An 11,601-nucleotide genomic window follows, 5' to 3' on the forward strand; every position below is an offset into this window, starting at 1 on the left:
ACATGGTTGATAATCTCACACAGTCTACTCACCTCTATCGGAGAAAAACTGGGTTATAAATTGACACTCTTGCCTTTTTCTCTCTCTTATCTTTTTTTGAAAACCTATTATTTTTCTAGGCAGCATAGTAAGTGCCACAGTCGTTCTTGTCTTCCACTGACTGCTGCTGACAAGTCCATGCACATTGGCTTTTATATACCAGCATGTGAAAATGAACAATGGTCATAAAGAAAAGTCTCCATGTTTTCATTCCTCTGTATAATACACTTTTAATGGGTGCAATGCAAAAACATAACAGATTCACAAATCAGAAAACAAAGAAATCTGTTTTGCAGTGAAACACTTTGGTGAGGTCACACACCATAACAAAGAGGATTCAGGCCAGCAAAACACCTGAGAAGCGGAAAGGTTTCCAAAGATTTAGCACATGGTGTCAGCCATTTCTGTGACTACATGATGACTACATGTCCCCTTGTCCTGTGGGGACACACCCGGCGGGATTCACCTTGGATTTATTCATGATAACAGGATTTCTGCTGTTTGAAGATTGTGGATTCCTGGATTATCGACAAATTTGTGATGGACTTGGCCGAACTAGCGAACACTCAGTTGTTGGTGTGGACAGAGACGAGGACTCTAAAACTCACTAAAGGAATGGAATTGATCTTGGAGAAGTTACTAGTTTCGGTTCAGTGGAACGACCAAACCACTTTGGATAATTGGGAACTGAAATGTATCGGAGAGACTTTAGAGAAGATTGAAATTTATAATCTTCCCAACCTAAGACATTCTGTATCTGAATTGGCTTTCCCCGTGTGGCCTTGGAAGGGCTGCATATTTCTAGGAGGCTCAGCCACCTGGTTTCATCTTCAGATTGAGATATTTAAAATTCACAAAAAGTGAAGGGAAAAAAAACATTTATTTATTATACTAGGAACACTGGCCACAGGCAGGGCTTCAGTCTGCTGGTCACATTGGGAGAACTCCAATGACTTCTGAGATGTCCTAGTTCACAGGCTGAAACCAAGGATAAAAGATAAATTATCCAAAAGTGTAATAGAAAATACATATATGTTTCTTTCACATTCAGAAAAAAGACATTTTCAGCATGTTGGGGCTCTGACTCGTAGCATCTTTAGAACTAAATACCGACACGGTGAAGCTGAGCTGTGAAACAGAGACTGAAGAACAGCAGCTAGAGTTCTGATCCTGACTGATCTTTCCCCACAAAATCCCCTGGTCTTTAATGAACTTCCCCTCTAACAGCGATTTTTCATCAGTTCTCTCTCAATATAAAACACAGTATGAAAACGTTAGCTGCTACGCTAACAATCACCGGTTAAATGTCTAGTTGAATATATTAACATAATATAATATAAATATTTAAATGTCTATGCTGGGACCCCTGGTAAAGGCTGGACTACTACCTCTCCAAAAAATGCAGATAAGATTGTCGTCCCCTGCTGGCCAGGACGAGTGAATGCTGGAATCTGCTGGATTTCCTTAGAAACTTCAGAAATAATTATCTGAACTTGACTCCAGTTGGACACTAGGATCAGCTGGAATGGAAATAATTGGACTCACCATTTATTTATTTATTTATTTATTGTAAATTACCAACAACATGTGAGCTGTTGTCGTATAAATAAACTGTACTACTCCTACTTGTCAAATGCTGGATCCACCATCAACAGGTTGAATGAAGAGCAGCTCCTTGAAATCTCCAGCTCAAGATAGTGTAGCGTTCAAGATTACCATCTTCCTGTCCACCTCGGAGCCTTCCCCCCATCCCCCAGATCAGACCAGTCCATCCATCCATCCATCTGCAGTCAAGTTCAATTCATTATTTCTGAAGTTTCAGGGGGCAATCTTATCTGCATTTTGTGGCACGGTATTAGAATGGATTTCAAAATAGAAATTACATTTATCTGCAGCTGGTTTGACGAACTAAGAAATAAACCTTTGGCTTGTGGTAAAATTATTTGTATTTGAGTATCTCTGATATATGTGCATGTCCTTTTCATAATTAATTAAGTCTTACATTGTTTTGGACTCTGTTCTTTAGTTCAAAAAGTTTCTAATATTTTCTAAATCTGTGAGACTATGCCCTTTAATATCTTTCACTTTTTGAGTGTCTTTATGCATGGAGCTGAATTGTGTTTGTTCTTTCCTTCAGATTCCTGCAGTCTCACCTTTGACTCAAACACAGTTCACAGAAACCTGAAGCTGTCTGATAACAGCAGAAAGGTGACCCGTGTGAGCACGGCTCAGTCATACCCGGATCAGCCAGACAGGTTTGACGGCCGGTGGCCTCAGCTGCTGTGCAGTGAAGGTCTGACTGGTCGCTGCTACTGGGAGGTGGAGTGGAGCGGAGTGGTTTACGTTTCAGTGAGCTACAGAGGGATCAGCAGGAGGGGATACAGAGACTGTGTGTTTGGCTGGAATGACCAGTCCTGGAGTCTGAAATGCTGCGATCTTGGTGATGGTTACTCTGTCTGGCACAATAACAGAGGAAAACTCGCCGCCTCCTCTCACACTGACCCCGCCTCCTGTACCGTTGACTCCAGCCCCTCTAATTCAGACTCTGACTCCTCTGACTCTGGCTTCGCCTCTAACAGAGTAGCAGTGTATGTGGACTGTCCTGCTGGCATCCTGTCCTTCTACAGAGTCTCCTCTGGCTCACTGATCCACCTCCACACCTTCAGAACCACATTCTCTGAACCCATCTATCCCGGGTTTGGGTTCTGGTTTCCTGGGTCCTCAGTGTCTTTCTGTCAAGTTGAGTACACCATTTCCTCGTGTTGGAAAACACATTGTAGTGACAAAACTAGTTTACATGATTTCTTATGTCATACTTTTGAACTATTTATTACTAAGCTCTAAAATTTGATTGTCTCAGGATTTAAAGCCCAAACTTTTGGATATGCAGAGAGGATCTCCATGCACATCATCCCATTCTGTACTTTTTCATGATGACTCAGAGTTGGTCGAGGTGAGTGTCGCCACTTAAAAGCATCTAGCAAAAAACAAAAAACAACTATCAATCTGAGACAGGGATAATTCCACATTTCAAAGAATTCAAATCAATTTCAGTGGCACCAATGGATTGGAAATTTCAAAGTAAAAAAGGGGTATTAAAATGACTCAAAAGGTTGTAAACAATTGGACCCACACTACTACTTCAGTTCCAAAGATGTGAAAGCGAAGATAAACATCTAATGATAAATGTACTGTACTTGTATATTGTTCCAGTCCAGAGGATTCCAAAGCTTCTCACTTCATTCAGTCAGTCACAGTGGTGAGCTACTGGATTGTAGTCAGCGCTGCCCTCTGACCACACCAAACACTGGACAACACACACACAGACACAGGACAAACATTGGGCTCAGTTTTTGTGTTTCATAACTTTATATTTCAATAGAAAATAGTTGATGTTTGTAAATTTCAGGCTCCATCAAGCTTCAGACCCGAAGTGGAAACTCACAATTTGCAGGTTTCATACAGGTAAACAACAATGTTGATATTTTCACTCAAAACAATTCTGAATATATTTGATATTAACATAGATTATATATAATCACCAATTATTGATTGGTGATTATATATAATAATCACCAATTATTGGTGATTATTGGGTCAAACCCAGCTTTGGTTCATTGTTGTGTTCATGGAGTCACTTTGTCTGTTACATGTTACAGGTTCCAATGTCCAGGTCCGGGTGTGTTCGAGTGCACTTTGACCGGTCTGGTGTTTGTTGTGACCCAGCCAGCCAAACTGTGCTACAGGATAATCCAATGGGACGAGAGCATCCTTCAGCCAGCTGGGAAGACCCCTGCTGGGCCCCTGTACAGCATCAGCTGTTCTCCTGAAGCAGTGTGTGGGCTCCACCTCCCACACTGCCAAACTACAAACAGTAAGTTACTGGAAACTGAACTTGTCTGATTCAGAGTTCTTTTGATTCTACCTGTGAAATCAGTGTGTTGGTGTGTTTGTCCTCAGTGTTGCCCAGTGAAGGCCTGCTGTCTGTGGTTCATGTTTCCTCTGATGATGGGCTGAACTTCCTGGAGCCGCTGAAGATCACCGAGACTCATGTTGTCGTGAGGGTCTCTGACCTTTCTGCGTTCGCTCTGGTCTGGGACTTCTTTAAGAGGTTCATAGAGAGAAAGGATCTGGTATCAAGCCAAGTCCTGCTGTACCTCGGACCTCTGAACTCCAGAGCTCAGAACCAGAAGCTCTACGTGTTTCTGCTGCCCAGGAACATCCCAATGTACGAGGTATGGATAAAAAACATCACCGCAAGTTGGACCCTTTAGAAAACAAAGTCAAAATCTACCCACTGCAAGCAGCATTATTGAATAAATATCCAGATCTATATATAAAAAGAAAACTTTCAATCTGCATCCAGAAAATTATTTACATCTGAAATAAAATTTGAAGGCTTCCTGATTATTAATTTTTATTAAGAGCTTTTTTCTTTCCAGGTCAGCAAAGGCCAGAGGGACTGTACGTTTGTCCGCTCCACTTCCAACTGCAAACTCATCAAAGACCAGAGATACATCCTCACATGTCCAAGAGCTTCACAGCACTATAAAATACAACCTAAGGTGAAACTTGGTAGTAGAAATGCTTCAATGTCTTAACAGAAGCCACACATATATGGACTTATTTCATTAAATGCTTAATTTTTTGAATGGAATTTTGGTGGGGAAAAAACAAAAGAAGGTGAAAAAAAAAATGTAAAGATCTTATGATAATCTATTCTAGACTGATGGAGGTGAAACAACACGTTCTGGTAGAAACATGAAACAGAAACATGTTCAGACTGTTTTCTGTTTTTAGAGCGCAGAGTTTGACCTAAACTTTGGAAATCAATACCACCCAACATTTGAGATCCGTCTTCCCATCGACACAGAGGGAGTGGTGATAATAATCAAAGATGAAGCAGACATGGTGGTCTGGGAGTACGACGTCGATCTAACAGGTAAAGTCTTCACCTAGCTAACATCTCTCCAGCCTGTAGCGATGAGAAGACAGAAGGATCAGACCGAGTCCAGGAACTGAAAGCTCATCATTATTTTTGAACTATTCTGCATTTCATGATCTCTATGCCTTTGAGTTGTTTTAGCAGATTATTAGACCAATGTTTCTGTCCTGCTCTTTCTGTCCAGATCATTCACAAGATGACGTCTCATCAAGTGTCACAGTCCAGTCAGAGGTGAGGGTCTCAGTTCATAATTAGTTCAGATTTACTAACAAGAAGAGCATAAAACCAAGATTTCATAAGGAAACAATAAAGTGGTTGGGCATTTTTTAGGAGGCTGAATAATTCAGATTTTTAAACAAACAACCTGCTCTTTCCTCAAAGGATGGAAGTAATCAACCAAAATGACAAATCTGAAGATAGATGTTCTTATTCTGTCTAAACATGGTTCTGTATTTGACTACAAGAAGAGATCAAATGCTAACTTTAAATATGCCTTACGGCATATTTAAAGTTATTTTTACGGCATATTTAAAGTTAATTTTCATTAAAGAGGAATGAAAATGGACTTAAATCAGAGTCACTAGCAAGAAAATTACAACTCAACAGTCCTTCTGAATTTTGGAAAGAAATAAAAAGAGTTAATCTAAAGGCATCCTTGCCAATAATTATTGATGGTGTAACTGGACCAGACAAAATTATTAATTTATGAAAGAAACACTGTTATGAACTTTTTAATTGTAGGAAGAGTAATCCCTTTGTGATGGACAACATAGATATGCATGAAGATGTTGTTATTGCTTCACAAGAAGTTAGTGACATTGTTAAGAAGTTGAAAAATAATGAGGCATATGGTGTGAACAAGATATCTACTGAGCACTTAAAATTTGCAAGTAGGAAAATTTTTCCTTTGTTGGCTATTTGTTTCACCGGGTTTTTAATTCATGGCATTTTACCAAACTCTATGTTCTCTGTGATTTTAGTGCCTGTTGTAAAAGATAAGGTTGGTAAAATAAATAGCAAAGACAACTATCAGCCCACAGCTCTGGCCAGTACCTTATTGAAAGTTTTGGAGAAGGCTCTGTTAAGCAGAATTGAGACGTTTAGAGCCACATCTGATGATCAGTTTGGTTTTAAACCAAAACTTGGCAGCGATATGTGCAATTTTGCTCTCAAGGAAATTTTAGATTTATACAAGAGACATATTACCACAATTTTTATGTGTTATATAGATGCATCAAAAGCATTTGATCATGTTAATCATGAAAAATTGTTTCATAAATTGCATGAGAGAGGAGTTCCGAAATATTTATTAAGAATATTAGTGTATTGGTATGCTCACCAGAATATGTCTGTAAAATGGGGAAACTCTGTATCATCTTCTTTTTATGTGGGTAATGGTGTGCGACAAGGCAGCATTTTATCTCCTGGCCTTTTTAACCTGTATATGGATGATTTATCTAAGCTGCTGAATCAATGTAGGACTGGCTGTCGGGTTGGTAATGGAACCATCAACCACCTGATGTACGCTGACGATCTTGTGGTATTCTGTCCATATAGTGCTGGTCTGCAGCAACTGTTAGGGGTTTGCTCTCGGTATAGGTTACAGCATGATATTAAACACAATGCAAAAAAGAGCAACATCATGATTGTTAAGAGCAAATAAGACGCTAAATGATCTTTTCCTGACTTCAGGAGGATGCTGCCTCCTGACTTCACTGACGGCAGCATCCTCCAGTGAGGAGGTCAAATATTTTGGACATTACATGACCGCTGATCTGTCTGATGATAGAGACATTTGCAGGCAGCGTTGTACTCAATATGTACAAGCTAATATTCTCCTTTGGAAGTTCTCGGCATCTGTCAAAATTGCACTTTTTAAAGCATACTGTACTCTAATGTATGCAGCCCACCTGTGGTGGCGTTACAGGAAAAGCAGTATGAATAAACTTCAGGTTGCTTATAATGATGGCATGAGGGCGCTGCTTAGGGTGCCCCGATGGAGAAGTGCCAGTCAGATGTTTGTGAATGCCAATGTACCAACTTGTGCTGCTGTGCTTCGAAACATTATGCACAGATGTGTAGATTAACAGACTGCAAACAGCATCATTCAGACATTGACCAATCCTGTTCAAAGCTCAGTGAGGGTCAGTGGCGGATTAGTTTATATGTCAGTGATTGATTATTTCATTATATTTAAATTTTTTATTTTTCTTCTTTTTATTGTTCTTGTTTTGTCTGTTTATGGACCATAATTGTGTCTAAGTAAAGAGGATTGATTGATTGATTATTCATGCAAAATATTGAAATATAAGATTTCAGTAACCGCCCTTTCACTTAAGCTTTCTAAATGACAGGTGGATAAATAAACCAATCGACTTGTCCCTTTCTGTTGATGGAAACTTACTGTTTTAATCCCAGGGTCCTGACCTCCATGTTGACCTGCTGAACATCCTGGATGAGCTGAATGTGGAAGAGTTCAGCAGGTTTAAGTGGTTCCTGAAGAACGGACCGCACAGCAGTGGCTTCAGAGTGAGAGAGTCTGCAGCGAGAGAGGAGGTGGTGGACCAGCTGCTGCACCAGTACAGCCTTGAAGAAGTTCTTCAAGCTGTGAAGAGGACATTACAGAGCATCGGCAGGAACGATCTGGTGGAGCGATTGTGAAAACTCCAGTTACTCGTTTACCACACAGTCATGTTCATGATTATATTTGTTTCAGCCAATTTGATGGTTTCTGTCTGCAGGATGTGAGTTTACATTTTAAATGTCTTTGAAATGTTGAGATTAATCTTTGAAATTTTCTTGAAAGTCAGAAATTTCCATGTTTTTTGCTAGAAATTTCCTGAGGTTAATCTCAAAATTTCTCAGTTTTCTCTTGCAATTTTTTGACTTTTGGAACTCAGGAATTTCCATGTTTTTCTTGAACCAATGGCAAAGGTTCATCTTCTTGTCCAGAAAATGATTTCACACAAATTTGATTTAATTTTGTTTTTATATCAATAAATATTTTTGTGTACTTATTGTCATGCAGTAGAACATATTTTTTGGTTCTCAGAATCATTTTAGATTCCACTTTCAGCTATTTTTTTAATACCAGGAGCACCTCTTTTTATCAAATTCATCCCTATTAAAGTTGAAAACAGCTGCCCCCTTGTGGTAATAAAAAGAAAAAAATACAGTGTATAAAGTAAACAGAAAAAACAAAACTATTTATTTTCAAAGTCACTTTAAACACCATCACATATAACATCAATCTATGTACACATGTATATTTATTTTTATATTTATATTTTAATAACTTGAAAGTCAGATCCAAAATAGGGACGTTTAGGTTTTACCACTAGATTGCAGCACGGCACGGCGTAAGAACTGTTTTTCTTTTTTTTACTAAAAGAAGGATCATAAGGAATACAGAAGGACAAGAGGTCTCACTCTGCTCTTGTTTTGTGGACAGATGCTAAAAGACATTAAATGTTCGTTAACTTACTTTCTTAACGAGCTCTAAATATGTGTGTTAACTTAAGTAAAACATTAATAAAAAAAAAACTAAAAATCTCTGTCGCACTTATTGCATAAACCAGGGGTGTCAAACTCCAGTCCTCAAGGGCCACTGTGCTGCAGTTTTTAGATGTGCCACAGGTACAAAACGCTGGAATGAAATGGCTCCAGAGCCTTGCTAATGACCTAATTATTATATTCAGGTGTGGTGCAGCAGAGACGCATCTAAAAGTTGCAGGACAGTGGCCGTCCAGGACTGGAGTCCTAAAGCGACCGAGTGATCTGTCTTCACAGGAGCTAGAAAAAAAATCTCTGCTCTTCTCGCTTCTCCGTGTTTGTGTTGCTTGAAGATGTTTCTAAGGAAGGTTGTTCAGTCGGGCTTTTCTGGAGTTAGAAATGTCTCTGGACGAGGTGGACAGATGTTGTCTGCAGCTGCTGCCAGGTGCAACGCGTCACTTCTTTTCTCAGTCATTGCCAGACAGACCCGGAGCAAAGTATATGTTGTGGAGGAAAAAAAATCTATTTTTCACGCAAAAATATATCATTTATTTTACTGCAGTCTGCAGTCACACTTGACGTCACACTGTGACAAAAGTGTAAAATATTCTATTTAATTCAGAGTTGGGCCGTAAATGGGTCACAAAAACCTTTGACACACTTCGTTCAAAGTTAGCTGTGACGTCAGTAGGTGTTATCAGTGCCTTAAAACTTTATAACGATACAAATGCAAAATTCAGTGTATTTTATTAAAAAGTTCAACACAAAAAAGTGGAAGGAAAATATGGAGAATTTTTCTGCTTCAAAATTAAACTTTTTGAACCTTAAGCAAAAGTAGTAGTGGCAACATCATGCTGTGGGGAAACTTTTTCTTTCAACGGACTCCGTTCTGTGTCTTTGAACAGGAAGCAGTACTCTCAGGCCCAGCAGCAGGGGTCAACGGTTGCGTCCATCCGACCTGAGACGTCCACCGCCAAAACCCTGATGGACATCGGGACACGGCGCATCTTCAATGAGGACCACGACATCTTCAGGCAAAGCGTCCGCCGCTTCTTCCAAGAGGAAGTGGTGCCACACCACAAGGAGTAGGTGGCTGCAGGAACCCAACATCAGCATGAGATGTTTTCCTCCCGTTGACTTCCTGTTTGTGCTCCCAGATGGGAAAAGGCAGGTCAGGTGAGCCGGGAGTTGTGGGAGAAGGCTGGAGAGCAAGGCCTCCTGGGAGTGATGATCCCAGAGGAGCACGGTGGCATCGGAGGGGACACGTTTTCTGCTGCTATCACCTGGGAGGAGCAGTGAGTCCATACTTCCTACTCTGAATGTATTGCAGTTGGAGTTTTGAAAATGCTGTAATTTTGCTGAATAAAGATGAATTTTTTTCTGCTGACCATCTGTCCTCAGAATGTACAGTAACTGCACCGGGCCGGGTTTCGCTCTACACTCAGACATCGTCATGCCGTACATCGTAAACTACGGCAGCAAGGAACAGATCGAACGCTTCATTCCCTCCATGACTGCTGGGAAACACATCGGCGCCATCGCCATGACGGAGCCGGGTGCAGGCAGGTGAGGACGCCAGTCCCACTTCCTTTATTATATCACAGATTGACCAGTGAGACACGGTGTTAACTGGTCGGTTTCCCATGGCAGCGACCTCCAGGGAGTGCGGACATATGCCAAGAAGGACGGCAGTGACTGGATCCTCAACGGGAACAAGGTAAAGCCACTGCTGTTCCTCTGGAAGGCGCCATCGGCTTCAACCGCTTCCTTCCTCTCAGGTGTTTATCTCCAACGGTTGGATGGCGGACGTGGTGGTGGTCGTCACAGTGACCAACCGTGAGGCGAAAACGGCGGCCCATGGGATCAGTCTGTTCCTGGTGGAGAACGGCATGAAGGGCTTCCAGAAAGGCCGGAAGCTGGAGAAGATCGGCCTGAAAGCACAGGTAGCACAGTTTTTACTTCATGTTGGAAAACGTCTCAACCTCAGGACACTGAATTGGTCTGAATCTGTTTGAAAGGACACAGCGGAGCTGTTCTTTGAGGACGTGCGTCTCCCAGCCAGTGCTCTGCTGGGAGAACTCAACAAGGGTTTCTACTACCTGATGAATGAGCTGCCACAGGTCTGAACACACACGCACACGCACACGCACGCACACACACACACACACGTCCTCCTGTACCTCAGTGATGGATTTTGCTACCAGGAACGTCTGTTGATCGCTGACATGGCCATATCCAGCTGTGAGTTTATGTTCGAGGGGACCAGGAACTACGTTCTGCAGAGGAAAGCCTTTGGGAAGACCATCGCCCACTTCCAGGTCTGTTCAGTTCCCAGTACACACTCCAGCAGGGTGAGGGCTTAGCAATCAGAGAGAAGATCAATATTTTGGGGGCTTGTCTGGGATTTTTTTTTTTTTTTTTGCAAGACAATTTGAGCAGGACTATAATAGACTCTTAGATTACTATCTCAAGTATAGGATATCGTTTCCCCCTCCAGTTAAACCCTGAACCAGTGGACATGTAAGATAATTATTGGCTCCCCTGGAGAACATTCCTAAAATCCTTTAAATAACTTGGCATAATTCAACTATATTCAGTCACAATGCCATGATGTCTAGCAAAGTTCTCTAGAACTTTGAAAGAGAACTAGGCCCACAGCATTTCAGATCCTCCACCGTACTTAACAGTGAGAATAAGGTGATTCATCTAAAACACATGGCTCCAATTAAAGTGGATCAAACTGTATGCTTACAATCCTACTCAATAAATTAGAATATGCTTTCTGAAAAAGACTGTTTGTCAGATTAAAAGAAACTTTTCAAGATAACTACCAACTGCATTTCTGTATAATAAAATGTTCTTTTTTTTTGGCATAATATTCTGATTTTAAATGTCATGTTTTCGTTAACCATAATCAGAATGTCATCACAATTAACAGAATTGAAAGCTTTAAAACAACAACAAAAAATTACATATATAAATGGGCTTTTTAACAATTTATGTAATAGGTTTGTATGTTGGTCATGGTAGGTAGTTTGGCTTGCCATGCTGATGTTGTCTACCTTCTTCCTAAAGTGCTTTATTTCTTACAAATTCTTTAGTTCTTTCTAAAAGCAAGTCCTCTA

General features: G+C 40.7%; 2 protein-coding genes across 3 annotated transcripts in view; both read left to right on the forward strand.

Annotated features, from left to right (window-relative positions):
- The first annotated feature begins 768 nt into the window (after positions 1-768).
- Positions 769-7,787, forward strand: LOC103139181 (uncharacterized). Its single transcript, XM_007553670.1, has 9 exons — positions 769-2,778; positions 2,900-2,992; positions 3,449-3,504; positions 3,699-3,913; positions 4,000-4,274; positions 4,482-4,604; positions 4,840-4,981; positions 5,169-5,215; positions 7,403-7,787. The coding sequence occupies exons 1-9, from the start codon at positions 2,104-2,106 to the stop codon at positions 7,643-7,645; spliced, it is 1,869 nt and encodes a 622-aa protein (XP_007553732.1). The 5' UTR covers positions 769-2,103; the 3' UTR covers positions 7,646-7,787.
- A 973-nt stretch (positions 7,788-8,760) lies between these two features.
- Positions 8,761-11,601, forward strand: part of acadl (acyl-CoA dehydrogenase long chain) — a 27,963-nt gene continuing 25,122 nt past the window's right edge. The window contains exons 1-8 of one of the 2 annotated variants that reach the window (XM_007553672.2): positions 8,761-8,921; positions 9,382-9,561; positions 9,634-9,771; positions 9,878-10,042; positions 10,127-10,193; positions 10,255-10,419; positions 10,495-10,596; positions 10,681-10,794. In XM_007553672.2, the coding sequence (XP_007553734.1) occupies positions 8,830-8,921; positions 9,382-9,561; positions 9,634-9,771; positions 9,878-10,042; positions 10,127-10,193; positions 10,255-10,419; positions 10,495-10,596; positions 10,681-10,794 (1,023 nt within the window). In that variant the 5' untranslated portion in view covers positions 8,761-8,829. The remainder of the gene's footprint in view (positions 8,922-9,381; positions 9,562-9,633; positions 9,772-9,877; positions 10,043-10,126; positions 10,194-10,254; positions 10,420-10,494; positions 10,597-10,680; positions 10,795-11,601) is intronic. The other variant, XM_007553671.2, reaches the window with a different exon arrangement.

Source organism: Poecilia formosa, unplaced genomic scaffold (assembly GCF_000485575.1).
Source record: "Poecilia formosa unplaced genomic scaffold, Poecilia_formosa-5.1.2 Scaffold58, whole genome shotgun sequence".
NCBI classification, from domain to species: Eukaryota; Metazoa; Chordata; class Actinopteri; order Cyprinodontiformes; family Poeciliidae; genus Poecilia; species Poecilia formosa.